Source organism: Crinia signifera, chromosome 1, assembly GCF_055691185.1.
Source record: "Crinia signifera chromosome 1, ASM5569118v1, whole genome shotgun sequence".
NCBI classification, from domain to species: Eukaryota; Metazoa; Chordata; class Amphibia; order Anura; family Myobatrachidae; genus Crinia; species Crinia signifera.
Genome location: NC_139217.1, coordinates 323,722,887 through 323,742,595, shown reverse-complemented (window position 1 = coordinate 323,742,595; position 19,709 = coordinate 323,722,887). Strand labels below are relative to the sequence as shown.

The following is a 19,709-nucleotide window of genomic DNA, read 5'->3' as shown; positions in this document are numbered from 1 at the left end:
ATATTTTACGATGGGAAGCCATAAGCACTAGTTTTGCCTATTCTACTGACTAATTTGGATTTTAATTATTCCAGGACCACAACTTGAGGCACCCTTAAGGGTCCCAAGGCACCCCAGGGTGCCACGGCACACAGTTTGGGAAACACTGGGTTAGAGCATTAAGATATGTGTGTGTGTGTGTTTTTGGTTGTTAGACTTTATTCTGAGGATACGGATGGTCCTGTGTCCCTTCCAGTCGGATTACCTATTGGGACAAGGGGGAATAGGGTGACCAACTCATCCCTTTAATCTGGGACACATATTAATTACACATGTTCTGTGGCTGGCTTTCACCTGGTTTTAAACTGCCACACCTCAAGACTCCATTTCACCTGGTTTTAAACTGCCACAGAACCTGTGTAATTAATATGTGTCCCGGATTAAAGGGATGAGTTGGTCACCCTAAGGGGGAACCATTCTCTAATACCAGGCATTGTAGACATGGCAAGCGCTACTCTTGACATTTTTAAAAGCCTATGCCATGAAAAGTCGATTTAATCTGCATATTAGAAGGAACAGCTGAGCAAATGGATGTGCTTTAGTCCTGCTGCATCTATGACTACTGCAGCCTGCAGTATGGAGCTGGAGTCTTGAGAAATCGAATGACACCCGTTCTTGATAAACCCTCATTAAATGCTTTTTATTTTTTGTTAGGGAACTGTTTGATATGTATAGATATGTGTGTGTGTGTATGTGTGTATATATATATATATATATATATATATATGTATATATATATATATAAATATATATATATATATATATATAAACATAGACTTTTGTTATTTCAGTTGAGGTGCTTAAATACTGCATGGATGGTCTGTAGAGAGGCATATATATTTGATTAACAGAGACCTTTCCTCAGAGGGATCTGTTGATTCTGAAGACTCATCTGAAATTCAGCAATGGGAAATTAAAGAACAACATTTAAGCCACACATTAATTAAACACATTAGTAAAACAGTGGCTATACAGGATGCATTGGTCATGTACAAGTTGCAACATTAATTATGTGAAGAAAAATTGATTAACGCAGAGTGTATATAGTACTTACGGTGATTAAGAATTTGCTGGATGAAAAGTAGCATACGTTGGAGAAAAGAGAAACTTAAAAAAAAAGCAATTGGACATTTCCACTTCAGGAGATTGTGGAGAGTAATTAGGATTCTTCAGTAGCTTGTTTATCACAAAAATGACTATAATGTTAGAGAATAGAGGTAGAGAGAGTAGAGGTCCACTTATAGATTATATGGACAAAACTATGGAAAAATAAAAGTTGAACATCCGGCACTCACTTGTTGAAATAATCTTCACAGACTCATCAATGCGTTTGCAAACGCATTGATGAGTCTGAAGATTATTTCAACAAGTGAGTGCCGGATGTTCAACTTTTATATACCTACCTTTCTCCATGTACATACTATAACACTTGCAGCAAAGGTTATAGTATGCAAAGGTTGGTTAGGAGAGCCCTATGGAGTTGTTTTTGGAGAGTGTGTGGGTACTTCATCTAGTGGCCATTTTTAGCACTGTATTGGAAAAGAGAGAAGAAAACTAAACATTCCACAATAACAATGAAGGTGGCCTCTAACTGATTACTATGTATATGGAGACTTTGATTCTTCTTTGGGTGCATCATTTTTCCAGAAATGAATAAGCTAGAATCTGAGGTAAACAGAAATGTAGTGAATTCTACAATCTCTGAACAGCTGTATGCCACTGCATACAAACACTTTTGGCGAAACCAGTCATTTCCATAGGTGCCGCTCTACATAGAAAAAGAGTTTTGAGCCAAACTCTAGTGAGGAAAAAATGGTCCGTTTCATACTATTACATCTCTAGAGACTGATGGTTGATGAACACCAAATATTTTCTTATGAACTCCTATATAGTCCTTTCTGAGTAACAAGGAAGGAGGAAACACCTTTGCATAAGTAGATTTAAATTATGCATACTTTAACGTACCAATTGCACAGCAATAACATTGCTTTCTTGCGTTCTGCATTCTGGAATATCATTGCTAATTTAACTATTATTTGACCTCTAGAAATCTGTTAGTTGAATCCTGATGACTGCTCTCATGAATTAAGGAATTTCAGTCCAGTCTTATTTTATTCCTTTGCACTTTACAAAAGTGATACAACAAACAGGGTATTTACATTCTAGTAATCGTAAAACAGTGCCCAGAGTAATACACTCAAAGTGAAATCTCATTTTGCTGGAACATCTGTGGATCCCAAATCCTAGGAATAGTGACATATTGCTTTGTAAACAAGTACATTTTCTGGAAAGCCAGATTGAGTGTCACACCAGATCAGTCTCTTCCTAGAGATCTTCTGTGCGGCACATCTCAAGCTCTTAGGAATGTTTTCTCTATCCTGTGTATTGTCACCTATACAGGTTGGCATATGAGAGACCAGATAGAGGCAATCAGCCAAAGGTTTTGCGATCCAGAAATTCTGGAGCAAGTTTTAACACTGATACCTAAAACCAGAAAAACTGGTGGTGAGAACATACATTAGGAAAAAGCAGACCTGAAATGGATTGTATCAACAAAGGATTAAGGTGCCCATTTATTATTCAATATTTGCAGCTAAATCCCAAAAATACCCCTTTTTGGGGGGTTAGCCGCTAATATTAAGTGTCCCCCCATGTATGTAGGAGATCCCGATCCGATCCCTCCTGTACGGCCGCCTCCCCCATAGGTTTCTATAGGGGATGCGAAGCTGCCCGATGTATCGACATTGGTAGCATATGTGCTACACACTGCACTGCTGCGGGGTCAGCGCTAACCATGCATGCGCAGACCCCCTGGCTTCCGGCTCGGCGCATTGCAGGGATGGGCTCCTTTCGGAGATCCTGGGTGGTAATATTCCGCCCACATCACATTGTAAATGCGATCCATGATAAATGGGCCCCCTACATTTGCTAGGCTTGGGTGTTCATCGGCACATTGTAGTCATAAAAGAAGAGAACTTTCATTCAGGAGCAGTGGGGAATATTACTCACTTGTCGAAAATATATTTTATGATCTTTTACAAGAATTTTTAAGGGATCATAAAATGGGTCTTGAATAAGTTTAGTTTCATAACTTTCCATAATTATAGAGAACAATGGCATCATTGTGTAGAGAAGACAAAGAGGAAGTGACCCTCCTCGCAAGAGCATATAGTCTAAATGGAATATCCGCACTAGAGACGAGGGCTAAACAAGGGATGGTAGAGACTGCAGCATTTGGAGGAGGGGTTGTATGTTAGAATGAAAATCGAAGTTGTAAGGAAATGTTTGGCAGCTGGATAAAAGTGCAGTAGAGCTTGGTAGAAGCCTAGTTTGATGGCAGATCATAGTCACTTGGGCTATCTAGTCTGCCCTTTTCTATTACAGAGGTTAGGAGCAGTCAGGGAGTAATCCTAAAGACTTGCACGGGAACAGATGATCAGGAAGAAAGTGACATGGTTTAGGGCAGGCATGTCCAACGTTGGCCCTCCAGATGTTGTGAAACTACACATCCCAGCATGCTTTGCAATAGTTTTAGCATTCTCGAATAGCAAAACTGTGGCAAAGCATGCTGGGATGTGTAGTTTCACAACATCTGGAGGGCCAACGTTGGACATGCCTGGTTTAGGGCATTGTTGGGGGGGGGGGGGGGGGGTGTGTGGTAATAATTTGTTTCTGAATTTGATAGGTAGGCAATGAAGTGGTAAGAAAGGGGTAGTGCCTTATATCTTTATTTTGTATTCCATATGTATTTATTTCCCTACAATGCACAAGCAGTGATTTTGTGTCTTTTTACTCATGTATTTGACAGGTGGCCACTGAACCATCTAGTTTACAGTTAGTCGCAGCTCTTTAGTGACAGCTTGGCCCCAGCTGCTTATAGAACCATGGCCAGATACGCTGATGCAGGGTTAAAAACTCTTCCCCAGTGGTACTTTAGTATTTCAAGTAATTTTCCCCTAAAAGTTTATGCGCTATAATTCTCAGCAATTTGAGCAATGCGGAAGCTGCAAACAGCTGTGATCCCAGCCAATTCTCTTATCCTCTTTATTTTTTTTACAACACGAAGCATGAGAGCCTGAGCTGTCTGACTAGTGTGTACGTACTGTGGGAAATATGCCTTGGAGAGAGATAAAGTACCAGCCAATCTGCTCGGGAGCTGGTTGGTACTTTTTAAGGCCTAGTATTTCTGCCCCCGCACTGCTGTTTTAACAGATGATTATACATCTGTGATCACAACTTAGAAAGAACATAAGCAAACTGTAATTATTTTTGTCATTACTTTCAGAAAAGGCGGCGGCGGATCGACAGAAGCATGATTGGTGAACCAACAAACTTTGTTCACACGGCACACGTAGGGTCCGGAGATGTATTTAGTGGAATGAATTCAGTAAGTACTGCAGTACTCGCAAAATGAACACACAAACAAAATATGTTGTTAATACCATGTACAAATGTATCCTCATACATCTAGCCTTAACAAGCCAAGGCGTGAGTGAGCTGACCGATCCTGTGCAACTCTGCTGACGCCGGGCACTTTTTTTTTTTTTTTTTTTTTAATGAAAATTAGCTTTAGCTGTAGCATGATACAACTGAAATGCACCAGGGGTAATAATTTGATATGTGACAGTTGCAGAGGCGTTACTTTCCCCTATAACACCCTGTACATTAGTTAAAATCTTGGTGGAGCATGGCATCGTGGGACTAGGGTGTTAGTTTGCATGCCAATTCCCTGTTTTTCAGCACAAAGAGGGTCCATCCAGTGTAGGGTGCTCCATGGGAATAGTGTGGCTGTTTGTGGCAGGAGCCAGGTGCTGCACATAACATAAGTGCAACATTTACTGTATCTCCTTATCACTGGGATGGAGCTGACACTTTTGTGACGCCACTGGACACTTGTAAATCTGTGTGATACGGAGTCTGTATACAAAGCACAACAGGTTATTGAAAGACGCTGCAGCATTGTAGTACTTTGCATAAAGATTCAGAGACTCAGGGGGGTATTCAATGGATGTCGTGCTCCCGCAGCCGGGAGATGGCTGCGGGGCCCTATTCAATGCTGTCTTCCCCGACAGCATTGAACAGGGGTTCTCGGTAGAACGAGCCCGACCTCACAAGCTGTCGGAGCTCATCTATTTCCGTCCTCAGCTCGCGGCCACGCCCCCTTCTCGCAGCTCGGCGGCCGGGACATTGAATCCCGACTGCCGAGCTCCAGGCGAGCAAAGTGAGAACGGGACAGGGGCACGGCTGTCGCGCTTGCTCGACAGCCGTGCCCCTGACATTGAATACCCCCCTTAGTCACACACAGACATAATAGGTGTTGCATATCAATCATAATCAGCTCAGTCTCCTGGCGTGACTGCAGCAAAGCTGTATAATGATGCATCTGTACATACAAGTGTCTCACCATAGCAGATTTCACTGCCCCCCCCCCTCTCTTTGCCTGCTTGGTCATCACTCAGTGACTCACAGAGTTGGCTTCTATTAGACAGATTTATAATGTCTATATTAGCCGAGACCAATTAAACAACTCTCGAGCACAAACCATTATTTACTTTGTGTCCATCCTTTTGTATTGTTGAATAAAAAATTCATTATCAAAATATTTAATCTTGAAAGTTGTTTTTATAAAGATACTTTTTATTTTGCTAAATCCCAAAGGAATTTAAAGCTGTGTACACGCAGTGTGATTTGTTCGCTGAGTGATTTTGGCTTAAAATCACTCAGTAATATATTGCTCAGTGTACTGTCAATATCTCTCAGCAATATATTGCTCAGTGAACCGTTTTCATCAGCGACCAGCAATTATGGTTGAAAATTGCAAGCTATTCTGTCTCATTCTGTCTCTTCCTCATCTTGACTAGAAATCGCTGGTGCACCAGCGACCAGCAATTTTTAGCCATAATCGGAGGAGCATGCTCCTGTGACCAGCGCCCATGAAGGGCTGGCAGCTGGCGATTTATCTCCCACAGTACATGAAATCACTGGCAATATGGTCGCTCAGCGACCATATTGCCAGCGATATGTGCTGAAATCACCCCTGTGTGTACACAGCTTTACTGTAATTTTAATGCTGTGCACACAAGGTGAATTTTGTTTAGTATATAGTCAAAATCTAATCGAAGAGATTAGAACGGTTTTCAGCCTCATTCTATCCCTATGCGCGCTCCCATTTAGTGTAAACCGAACAATAAAATAGACTGTGCAGACAAGCCTATATAGTACAGATGTGAAATATAAATAAATAAATATATATAGTCCAAATCAATTGATGCGGCATCTTAGTAGTAGTAGTATGTTTATTTATAAGGCGCCACAAAGTGTCCACAGTGCCGTACATAGCACTTCATATGCAGATTCAGGGACTCGGTTGGACACACATATATACAAGTGTTGGATATCAAATTATTAAGCACATACTCCTTGTGTGTCATAATCACACCATTGTGACTAATGCATATTTTCGATAAAACATGACTCCTGATGCTAACAGGCTCTCTCTCGGGACAACTGCGGCAATGTTATGATGACACATCTGTTTGCGTTAATGTGCTTGGAGAAGAGCTGTTTCTACTGTAGGACTTCACATTTTACTGGGGATCCTGCAGGTTGCAGTGTAATCTATCTTGGTGTACTTGGTAACCTTTTCCCTTTATATCCCAAGGAAGATGGATGAATGGATTTATTTCTAGCAGTTAGAATCAATGTTTTAAAAACGCAGTTAAAAGAATGTCTGGTGAGACCATAATAGTGCTGTGCAAGCTTTAGTACAGACGGCAGTAGCGCCTTTTGTAGTAGTATAAGTGATGTGCAGATGCCCACTGCGGGACTGCAATGTCACGGGTGCATTATATTACTGTTCAGCTGGTTTTCATGTTTATTTTTTATTCCTTAACCAAAACTTTATTCAAAAGTATTCTCCATTGTTCTTTCAGATAAAAGAATATGAAAAAGTGCTGAACTTGATATATTGAAGTTCTGCCATTACATGTATAATAAAGTGTCTTGGGGACTCTGAACTCTGCACAGTTTTATCATTCCAGCCTGAAAGCTTCTCTAAAGAGCAGTATATTACTAATGTGACATTATTCTTTCTGGGGTTGCAGGTGAGTTCCATCCAAAACCAAATGCAGTCAAAGGGTGGCTACAGTGGCAACATGTCAGCAAATGTCCAGATGCAGCTTGTGGATACAAAAGCTGGATAACCTTAGTATTACCTGGTCAGTAAGTATAACACAAGTTGATTTACATCATAGTAGTTAAGGCTGAATAAATGCTTGCGTCCATCAAGTTAAACCATCATTTACCCTAGAGCAATTTCCTGTTTTCTAGAAGGGAAGGGGCTGTCTTGTTAATGTCCTAATTTCTAGACTTCTGACATTCTGATTAAGGACCATTTTTATTCACGTGCGGCACATGTGTAATTAGCGAGGATAGTCTTAGGCTTTAACGCGGGAGGCTGTTCAATTAGCTCCCAACTTTCCCCGAAAGGCAGTTTAGCGCATGCTAACTTTGTGTGTTTAGAGCAGCATACCTCCCAACATGACCCTCTCCAGGAGGGACACTTTGCACTTTCTGGACTTCCCTCTTAATGTATGATTGTCATCACCTGTTTTAAACAGGCAAATGGGTAAGAAAGGTGTTTCCACACAGGTGATGACAATCATACATTAAGAGGGAAGACCAGGAACAGAGCATTGTGTCCCTCCTGGAGAGGGTCGTGTTGGGAGGTATGGAGCAGGCATGTCCAAACTGTGGCCCTCCAGCTGTTGTGAAACTACAAGTCTCATCATGCCTTGCCACTGTTTTGCTATTAGGGAATGCTGAAACTATGGCAAGGCATGATGAGACTTGTAGTTTCACAACAGCTGGAGGGCCATAGTTTGGACATGCCTGGTTTAAAGTGTTTTTCATTTGATAATGCATGGTATCTGTGAAGTGTTCATGGATTCCAGCATTATAAGGTCCACTGGACCAGATAACTCCTGAGGTATCTGGTATCTTCTTTTACCAACCAGAGGCTGGTGAAAAATTCCTAATGCTTACAGGGTTAATTGACTAGCCTCTGAGGGATTAAATACCCACGTTAAAGTCCTGCGGGTAATGAAATATCATTCTCAGGGGCAGATGTATTAACCCCTTCCCGACATTTGACGTACATTTACGTCATGGTCGGGAAGCACTTCCCGACACATGGCATAAATGTACGTCATGCCATTTAACTGTCACCGCGTCTATAGACGCGGTGACAGTTTCAACATGTCTGCTGTCCCTGACAGCAGACATGTCCGTGCATGCCCAGGGGGGGCTGCGATGCCGCCCCCCCGTCGGCGATCGCTGTGATTGGCTGTTCAGTGTGAACAGCCATTCACAGCGTTTTCCTGTGTCACCGGCGAATAACGTTCGCCGGTGACACGGGATCGGAGGTGATTGGTGCTGTAAAGTACAGCACCAATCACCGCGGGGTGTAAGGGTGACACTGGTGTCACCCCACCTCACCCCGCCCGCCCCCAAAGGCCGTGATTGGTCCGTCGGACCGACGGACCAATCACAGCCATGGAGGGGGGTTTAAACTAACGGTGACTGCACTGCAGACGCCATTCCGGTCTGGAATTGCGTGCAGTGCGGTCACCGTGCCTAGCTGCCGCGATATACTGACCAGAACCTTGCTCCATACTTACCTGATCACTGCTTCATCACTGCTTGATCACTGCTTGATCTGTGCTTGTAGTGTGCTGGATGCTTCCTGGATCCTGTTGCTACTTGTGCCTTCCTGTGCTGTGAAATTGTGCTGCTGCAGTGTAATAGCTAGATAGAGAGATAGATAGAGAGAGATAGAGAGAGATACTGTGCTGTGAAATTGTGCTGCTGCAGTGTAATAGCTAGATAGAGAGAGAGATAGAGAGAGATAGAGAGAGATAGAGAGAGATAGAGAGAGATACTGTGCTGTGAAATTGTGCTGCTGCAGTGTAATAGCTAGATAGAGAGATAGATAGAGAGAGATAGAGAGAGATAGAGAGAGAGATAGTGTCAGAGAGTGCTATATTTTGTGCTGCTGCAGTGTGATATAGTTATAGATAGAGAGATAGAGAGAGAGAGAGAGATAGATAGAGAGGCCTAGTGACAGAGTGCTATATTTTGTGCTGCTGCAGTGTGATAGTTATAGAGAGATAGAGAGAGATAGAGAGAGAGAGATAGAGAGAGATAGTGACAGATTGTGCTATATATTTTTTATATAACTGACTGCTGCCCCCTCCTTTTGTGCTGATCAGTATAAATTAACTGATCAGCAACTTTTTGGGGGCGCAGGTTTTTTTTTTATATATAGATATACCTGTCAGTGCTGCTGCTGCAGTGTCATAGAGTGATAGATAGTGAGAGATAGAGAGATAGAGAGAGATAGTGACAGAGAGTGATAGAGAGTGCTAAATTTTGTGTCTGCTGCCCCCGCCTTTTGTGCTGATCACTATATCTGAGGTGATCAGCAACTTTTTTGGGGGTACAGAGGTTTTTTTTTTTTTATATATACCTGTCAGTTGCACCAAAGGTTGTGCACCTGCTGCCCCTCACTGGTAATCAGTGTCGCATCACTGATCACCTTTTTTTTTTTTTGTGGGTGCTGTGTGGTCTTTTTTTAATTTTTTTTTTACACACACTGTGATTTTGTGGGTGTCCTGTGGCCACTGTGCGCTGATCAGTGACGTACATCACTGATCAGCTTTTTCGGCGCAGGGTTGATCTATTTTTTTTTTTTTTTGATCAAATTCCTGTTGCCTTTGAGCGCTGTTCAGTGACAAACGTTACTGACCAACATCTGTGCTCAATTTTTGGCGCAGGACCTTTTTTTTTTTTAACCCCTTCAATTTTTTTTTTTTAACCCCTTCAATTTTTTTTTTTTTTAACCCCTTCAATTTTCTTTTTTGGTATAAAGTATTTTTTTTTTCTGCACTACATACACATTACACACTACATTCCCCCCAGGTTGAAATAAAGTTTGTACCCCCCCCTACACTATACACGTGTTGAAACATTTCACTACCAGTAACACAAAAATAAAAATGGCATCCCAAATGTCCTCCCAAATGTCCTCCCAAATGTCCTCCCAGTCATCCAGGAGAATGTATTCAGTGGAGGAGGCATATGCCATGCTTGCTTCTGACTCTGACACAGCCAGTGATGCAAGCGGGGAATTTGAAGGATTCGTCTTAAGCTCCTCTTCCTCCTCTGGTGATGAGGGACCCCCTCAAAGACGCCCCCGTAGAGCAGCTGAGACCCCCCCCCCCAACAATTGATCTCGTATGGACCCCACCACCAGACAATTTTGAGCCCCAGGTTCCTGAGTTTTTGGCCATGCCAGGAATCCAATTTGATTCCACAGGTCTCAGAGAAATTGACTTTTTCAAATTATTTTTCTCTGATGATTTTATAAATTTAATGGTGGACCAAACTAATTTATATGCCCAGCAGTTTATTGCTCAAAACCCCACGTCATCATTTGCTAGGTGGACCCCTGTAGATGCAGTAGAGATGATGACGTTTTGGGGTCTGGTGTTTCATATGGGCATAGTAAAAAAGCCAGAAATTAGGCAATATTGGAGTACAGATGTTCTGTACAGTACTCCATTTTACCGTATGGCCATGACCCGGACTCGATTTGAGACAATTCTTAAATTTATACATTACACCGATAATGCACAGTGCCCACCCAGAGATGATCCCACCTTTGACCGGCTATTCAAAGTCAGGCCGGTCATTGATCATTTCAGTGCCAAATTTGAAGAGGTGTACATCCCTGAAAAATTTATTTGTATCGACGAGTCCCTTATACATTTTAAAGGAAGGGTTAAATTCCGCCAGTACCTTCCCAGTAAGAGGGCAAGGTATGGCATAAAAATGTATAAACTGTGTGAAAGCACCTCAGGGTACACCCACAGGTTTAGGGTTTATGAAGGGAAGGATTCAAGAATTGAACCGCCAGAATGCCCCCCCTCCCTCGTAGGTGTTAGTGGGAAAATTGTCTGGGATTTAGTGCACCCCTTCCTGGATAAAGGTTATCACCTCTATGTGGATAACTTTTACACTAGCATCCCCCTGTTTAAGGCCCTTGGTTCAAGAGGTACAGCAGCTTGCGGTACTGTGCGCAAGAACCAAAGAGGCCTTCCAAAAACGCACATTGCCCAAGTAATGAGAAGGGGTGAAAGCAGGGGAATATGCAACGAAAATATGTTGTTGGTCAAATATAAGGACAAGAGGGATGTCCTTATACTGACAACAATTCACGGAGACAGTACCACCTCCGTCCCTGTACGAGGTACCAGTACCCACACCTCAAAACCTAATTGTATCCTGGATTACAATAGGTACATGGGCGGAGTGGATCTTTCAGATCAGGTACTGAAGCCGTACAGTGCCCTGCGGAAAACAAAAATCTGGTACAAGAAGGTGGCCGTGTATATCATCCAGATGGCACTGTATAACGCTTACGTGCTATTCCGTTCTACCGGCCAGAGGGGGACATTTATGCACTTTCAAGAGGAAGTCATAAAGGGCCTAATATTTGGGAACCAGCAGGCAGAGGGCCCCAGTACTTCTAGTACTGGCCCCCGTATTGTACCAGGGCAGCATTTTCCTGATGAAATCCCCTCCACTGGAAAAAAGGGCAGGACACAAAAAAGGTGCAAAGTTTGCTATAAAAAGGGAATAAGAAAGCAAACTATTTTCCAGTGTGACACTTGCCCCGACAAACCCGGCCTATGTATAAAGGAGTGTTTTAAAATATACCAAACATCTATGGAATATTAGGTTCATAATTTCACCGTGCTTCGGGGGTCTTGCTAATGCCACATAGCACCCACCATTCATTCCACCAGAATCTGAGCCGCAAAATCCAAAAATCACTCCTTCCCTTCTGAGTCCTGCCATGCACCCAACTGGTATTTTTTGGTCACATGTGAGGCATTGCCGTACTCGGGAGAAATTGGGGCACAGATTTTGGGGTGCTTTTTCTCCTTCATTCCTTGTGAAAATGAAAAATTTTGAGCCAGAACTGCATTTTTGTGTAAAAAAATGTAATTTTTCATGTTCACTGCCCAGTTTTATCAAAATTGGTGAAACCCCTGGGGGTTTGAAATGTACACTATACCCCTAGATGAATTCCCTGAGGGGTGTAGTTTGCAAAATGGGGTCACTTGTGGGGGGGTTCCACTGTATTGGTGCTTTGGGGGTCTTGCTAATGCGACATAGCACCCACCATCATTCCACCAGAATTTGTGCTGCAAACTCCAAATATCACTCCTTCCCTTCTGAGTCCTGCCACTTTTTGGTCACACATGAGGCATTGCCGTACTCGGGAGAAATTGGGGCACAGATTTTGGGGTGCTTTGTCTCCTTCATTCCTTCTGAAAATGAAAAATTTTGAGCCAGAACTGCATTTTTGTGTAAAAAAATGTAATTTTTCATTTTCACTGCCCACTTGTATCAAAATTGGTGAAACCCCTGGGGGTTTGAAATGTACACTATACCCCTAGATGAATTCCCTGAGGGGTGTAGTTTGCAAAATGGGGTCACTTGTGGGGGGGTTCCACTGTATTGGTGCTTTGGGGGTCTTGCTAATGCGACATAGCACCCACCATCATTCCACCAGAATTTGTGCTGCAAACTCCAAATATCACTCCTTCCCTTCTGAGTCCTGCCACTTTTTGGTCACACATGAGGCATTGCCGTACTCGGGAGAAATTGGGGCACAGATTTTGGGGTGCTTTGTCTCCTTCATTCCTTCTGAAAATGAAAAATTTTGAGCCAGAACTGCATTTTTGTGTAAAAAAATGTAATTTTTCATTTTCACTGCCCACTTGTATCAAAATTGGTGAAACCCCTGGGGGTTTGAAATGTACACTATACCCCTAGATGAATTCCCTGAGGGGTGTACTTCGCAAAATGGGGTGACTTGTGGGGGGGTTCCACTGTATTGGTGCAACATAGCACCCACCATTCATTCCACCAAAATCTGTGCTGCAAAATCCAAAAATCACTCCTTCCCTTCTGAGTCCTGCCATGCACCCAACTGGTATTTTTTGTTCACACGTGAGGCATTGCCGTACTCTGGAGAAATTGGGGCACAGATTTTGGGGTGCTTTTTCTCCTTCATACCTTCTGAAAATGAAAAATTTTGAGCCAGAACTGCATTTTTTTGTAAAAAAATGTAATTTTTCATGTTCACTGCCCACTTGTATCAAAATTGGTGAAACCCCTGGGGGTTTGAAATGTACACTATACCCCTAGATGAATTCCCTGAGGGGTGTAGTTTGCAAAATGGGGTCACTTGTGGGGGGGTTCCACTGTCTTGGTGCTTGGGGGGTCTTGCTAATGCGACATAGCACCCACCAAAATTCCACCAGAATCTGAGCTGCAAAATCCAAAAATCACTCCTTCCCTTCTGAGTCCTGCCATGCACCCAACTGGTATTTTTTGGTCATATGTGAGGCATTGCCGTACTCGGGAGAAATTGGGGCACAGATTTTGGGGTGCTTTTTCTCCTTCATACCTTCTGAAAATGAAAAATTTTGAGCCAGAACTGCATTTTTTTGTAAAAAAATGTAATTTTTCATGTTCACTGCCCACTTGTATCAAAATTGGTGAAACCCCTGGGGGTTTGAAATGTACACTATACCCCTAGATGAATTCCCTGAGGGGTGTAGTTTGCAAAATGGGGTCACTTGTGGGGGGGTTCCACTGTCTTGGTGCTTGGGGGGTCTTGCTAATGCGACATAGCACCCACCAAAATTCCACCAGAATCTGAGCTGCAAAATCCAAAAATCACTCCTTCCCTTCTGAGTCCTGCCATGCACCCAACTGGTATTTTTTGGTCACATGTGAGGCATTGCCGTACTCGGGAGAAATTGGGGCACAGATTTTGGGGTGCTTTTTCTCCTTCATACCTTCTGAAAATGAAAAATTTTGAGCCAGAACTGCATTTTTGTGTAAAAAAATGTAATTTTTCATGTTCACTGCCCACTTGTATCAAAATTGGTGAAACCCCTGGGGGTTTGAAATGTACACTATACCCCTAGATGAATTCCCTGAGGGGTGTAGTTTGCAAAATGGGGTCACTTGTGGGGGGGTTCCACTGTATTGGTGCTTTGGGGGTCTTGCTAATGCGACATAGCACCCACCAAAATTCCACCAGAATCTGAGCTGCAAAATCCAAAAATCACTCCTTCCCTTCTGAGTCCTGCCATGCACCCAACTGGTATTTTTTGGTCACATGTGAGGCATTGCCGTACTCGGGAGAAATTGGGGCACAGATTTTGGGGTGCTTTTTCTCCTTCATACCTTCTGAAAATGAAAAATTTTGAGCCAGAACTGCATTTTTGTGTAAAAAAATGTAATTTTTCATTTTCACTGCCCACTTGTATCAAAATTGGTGAAACCCCTGGGGGTTTGAAATGTACACTATACCCCTAGATGAATTCCCTGAGGGGTGTACTTTGCAAAATGGGGTGACTTGTGGGGGGGTTCCACTGTATTGGTGCAACATAGCACCCACCATTCATTCCACCAAAATCTGTGCTGCAAAATCCAAAAATCACTCCTTCCCTTCTGAGTCCTGCCATGCACCCAACTGGTATTTTTTGTTCACATGTGAGGCATTGCCGTACTCGGGAGAAATTGGGGCACAGATTTTGGGGTGCTTTTTCTCCTTCATACCTTCTGAAAATGAAAAATTTTGAGCCAGAGCTGCATTTTTGTGTAAAAAAATGTAATTTTTCATTTTCACTGCCCACTTGTATCAAAATTGGTGAAACCCCTGGGGGTTTGAAATGTACACTATACCCCTAGATGAATTCCCTGAGGGGTGTAGTTTGCAAAATGGGGTCACTTGTGGGGGGGTTCCACTGTATTGGTGCTTTGGGGGTCTTGCTAATGCGACATAGCACCCACCAAAATTCCACCAGAATCTGAGCTGCAAAATCCAAAAATCACTCCTTCCCTTCTGAGTCCTGCCATGCACCCAACTGGTATTTTTTGGTCACATGTGAGGCATTGCCGTACTCTGGAGAAATTGGGGCACAGATTTTGGGGTGCTTTTTCTCCTTCATACCTTCTGAAAATGAAAAATTTTGAGCCAGAACTGCATTTTTGTGTAAAAAAATGTAATTTTTCATGTTCACTGCCCACTTGTATCAAAATTGGTGAAACCCCTGGGGGTTTGAAATGTACACTATACCCCTAGATGAATTCCCTGAGGGGTGTACTTTGCAAAATGGGGTGACTTGTGGGGGGGTTCCACTGTATTGGTGCAACATAGCACCCACCATTCATTCCACCAAAATCTGTGCTGCAAAATCCAAAAATCACTCCTTCCCTTCTGAGTCCTGCCATGCACCCAACTGGTATTTTTTGTTCACATGTGAGGCATTGCCGTACTCGGGAGAAATTGGGGCACAGATTTTGGGGTGCTTTTTCTCCTTCATACCTTCTGAAAATGAAAAATTTTGAGCCAGAACTGCATTTTTGTGTAAAAAAATGTAATTTTTCATTTTCACTGCCCACTTGTATCAAAATTGGTGAAACCCCTGGGGGTTTGAAATGTACACTATACCCCTAGATGAATTCCCTGAGGGGTGTAGTTTGCAAAATGGGGTCACTTGTGGGGGGGTTCCACTGTATTGGTGCTTGGGGGGTCTTGCTAATGCGACATAGCACCCACCAAAATTCCACCAGAATCTGAGCTGCAAAATCCAAAAATCACTCCTTCCCTTCTGAGTCCTGCCATGCACCCAACTGGTATTTTTTGGTCACATGTGAGGCATTGCGGTACTCGGGAGAAATTGGGGCACAGATTTTGGGGTGCTTTGTCTCCTTCATTCCTTGTGAAAATGAAAAATTTTGAGCCAGAACTGCATTTTTGTGTAAAAAATGTAATTTTTCATTTTCACTGCCCAGTTGTACCACAATTGGTGAAACCCCTGGGGGTTTGAAATGTACACTATACCCCTAGATGAATTCCCTGAGGGGTGTAGTTTGCAAAATGGGGTAACTTGTGGGGGGGTTCCTAAATTTTAGCATCTTATGGTGCCTAGAAACCTACATGGTGCCTAAAAAATAATCTCATAAAAAGGAGGCTCCAAAATCAAGTAGGTGCTCCTTCTATTATGAAGCCTGTGGTTTGGTCAACGTGCACACTAGGGCCACATATAGGATATTTTTGAAAACAAAAGAATTGGGGGAATCAATTTTTAGTCACATTTCTCTAGTAAAATGTACTGTGTTCCTTAGAAAAATGTATTAAAATTGCAAATCTGCAAAAAAAATGAAATTTTGAAATTTCACCTACACTTTGTTTTAATTCCTGTGAAACACCTAAAGGGTTAACAAACTTCCAAAATGCTGTTTTGAATACTGTGAGGGGTGCAGTTTTTGAAATGGCATCATTTATGGGGGTGTCTCACATACAAGTCCCTCAAAGTCATATCAGAACTGAACTGGTCCCTAAAAAAATCAGTGTTTGAAATTTTCTTGAAAATTTGAGAATTTGCTATTCATATTGTAAGCCTCCTAGTGTCCAAAAAAATTAAAAGAAAGTTGAAATAATGATGGAAACATAAAGTATACATATGGTCTATGTTAGTTATTAACTATTTTGAGTGGTATGATTATTTGTCTCACAAGCAGAAAATTTAACATTTTGCAAATCGCTAAATTTTCCATTTTTTCACGACATTTTGGTATTTTTCACAAAAAAACACAGACTGTATCGACCCAAATTTACCACTAATTTGAAGAACAATGTGTCACGAAAAAACAATCTCAAAATCACTGGGATAAGTAAAAGCAAAAAAAAGTTATCCCCACTTAAGTGAGACATGTCAGATTTGAAAAAAATGGCTCTGTCAGGAACGCAAAAACTAGCTCTGTCAGGAAGGGGTTAAGCTTTAACAAGAGATAAATCCAAGGGTGATAAAGAGAGATAAACATCCAGCCAATCAGCTCCTTACTGACTTTTTTCAAACACAGGCTGTAACATGGCAGTTAGCAGGTGATTGGCTGGACGTTTATCTCTCTTTATCACCCTTGGATTTATCTCTTGTTAAAGCGTAATACATCTGCCCCTTAATCTTTAATTACTGCATGACCGTACAGTGGATCAGAACCGCAATTGCAGACCTGTTTAAACCAGGCATGTCCAAACTGTGGCCCTCCAGCTGTTGTAAAACTATACATCCCAGCATGCCTTGCCATAGTTTTAGCATTCCCTAATAGAAAAACTGTGGCAAGGCATGATGGGACTTGTAGTTTCACAACAGCTGTAGGGCCACAGGACATGCCAGGTTTAAATCGTGGCTTAAAAATATAGGGGTATAGTTAATTAGTCGAAACTGCCGTCTTGTTGGAAAGAGGGCAGTTCTGACTGATTTAGGTCAGAAGGTGTTCCAACCTATTCAATTAGGGCTGTTTTTTCCGACAGGTCGAAATGCTCCGACCTGTCGGAAACCAGGTGGATTGGCGGGATAGCCGTGGATCCACATGCTTTTGACGGAAATGCGTCCAAATCCGGTTTTGGCCCCGTTTCCGGCAATCTCAATCCGATTTGAAAAAATTACATGTTGAGGCAGGGAGGACGGTGCCAGGTGAGTAGCAGCAACTTACCATTCACCAAGCTCCTGCCTCCCACACCCTCCTCAGTTGTTCACAGGGTCCCTGTGCCAGGTGAGAGCAGCTCATCCGGCACCATCCCACCGTCGCTCACCCAGTTCCAGCAACGGCCAGATGAGCATTGGCCAAGTCCAACATTCGGATTTGGCCGCTGATTGAATAGGTAGTGTCCATTCCATTCCGACAAATAAATGTTGGAAGGGATCAAACACTAATTGAATATATACCCCATAATATCCAATCTGGAAATGTTTTCATTGAATTGAGAAAATTCACAATAGAGTAAATGCCATGTAGACCAGGTATATCTCAATGCTGTCTTCAGTACATAATTGAAAATCTACAGTAGAATGATAAATTCAGGTTATTTCCATTATCATTTGTAATAACTACTATTCATATGAAATCCCTGAACAGTCTGTAATAACACCATGTGGGAAATGACCTTCATGTGGGACAGCAATTCCCTTCTTTTCTCTTAGGCTTGTATACAGCATCTAGTTTATATACTTTTAATCCATAGGAAACTATATATGGGGGGGGGGGGGCACCCCACTTGTAAAATAAATAAATAAATAAAAATTTTTTTAGACTATAGCACACTATTACTGTATGGGCTATATTCAAGACCATATAAAGGTAGTTGGCCAGCATATATTGGGAAGGCACAGAGGATACTAGGACAAAGTTGGTTTATGCAGAGTATGATGTCTGTGGGCATAGTTATTTGTGTACTTATTTGTATTCTCTGAAATTTTGGGTGCTTCCTGAGATATGCAAAATACAGCATAACATTTCTTCCATCATTGCCATCATCCCCTCATATCTTTTTGTTTGCTTGTTGGAATTTTTGTAAAATAAGTAAAATTGACCATGTCCATACTACATCTTCGGTACTTGTGAGTTATCCGGGCTGCCGATTTTGTCCTTAAGTTTGGTTAACTTAAGGACACCCGACCGACGCGATGCCCACGATTTAGCTCCAAATCGGGGGCATCGCGTCGGTCGTGGCCGTTATAAGGGGCCGCGACGCGATGCCCCCGATTTCCCATAGACAGTAATGTTAAAAGACACGATATCGGGGGCATCGCGTCGGTCGTGGCCGTTATAAGGGGCCGCGACGCGATGCCCACGATTTCCCATAGACAGTAATGTTAAAAGACGCGATGGACCCGATTTCCCATAGACAGCAATGTTAAAATAAAATTACAATGTGAAATTGGGCAATATGTTTTTAAAAAAAATGTTTCATGGCCCCCCACCACCGTTAACGCCACCCCGCTATTGACGCCAACCCGAAGCGTGGCGAGCGGCGGCGGTACGCGTCCTCCGACCTTTTCATGCCCTACTATCCACTAGGGCGTGGAGTGAGAATAGAATAGTGTGGCGAGCGCAGCGAGCCACCGAGCCCGAAGCGTGGCGAGCGCAGCGGACACCTGTGAAGCCCGCAAGGGCACGCGGATACCTGTGAAGGTGTCCGCGTCCCCTCGCGGGGCTCGCTGCGCTCGCCACGCTTCGGGCTCGGTGGCTCGCTGCGCTCGCCACACTATTCTATTCTCACTCCACGCCCTAGTGGATAGTAGGGCATGAAAAGGTCGGAGGACGCATACCGCCGCCCCTTGCGGGCTCGCTGCGCTCGCCACGCTTCGGGTTGGCGTCAATAGCGGGGTGGCGTTAACGGTGGTGGGGGGCCATGAAACATTTTTTTTAAAAACATATTGGCCAATTTCACATTGTAATTTTATTTTAACATTGCTGTCTATGGGAAATCGGGTCCATCGCGTCTTTTAACATTACTGTCTATGGGAAATCGTGTCGGAAATCGGGTCCATCGCGTCTTTTAACATTACTGTCTATGGGAAATCGTGGGCATCGCGTCGCGGCTCCTTATAACGGCCACGACCGACGCGATGCCCCCGATTTCGGGCGCGATGAAAAAATCGGCAGCCCGGATAACTCACAAGTACCACATCTTCTATTCTGTAGGCGCATCTCACAATTCTCAATTGTTCTATTTA

The 19,709-nt window shown here is 43.0% G+C and overlaps 1 protein-coding gene across 2 annotated transcripts in view; it reads left to right on the top strand.

Moving 5' to 3' along the window:
• The window catches only part of CDC42SE2 (CDC42 small effector 2), a 98,805-nt gene that overhangs the window by 76,345 nt on the left and 2,751 nt on the right, over window positions 1-19,709 (top strand). Inside the window, exons 3-4 of one of the 2 annotated variants that reach the window (XM_083187790.1) lie at window positions 4,325-4,426; window positions 7,143-7,260. In XM_083187790.1, the coding sequence (XP_083043916.1) occupies window positions 4,325-4,426; window positions 7,143-7,241 (201 nt within the window). In that variant the 3' untranslated portion in view covers window positions 7,242-7,260. The remainder of the gene's footprint in view (window positions 1-4,324; window positions 4,427-7,142; window positions 7,261-19,709) is intronic. The other variant, XM_083187781.1, reaches the window with a different exon arrangement.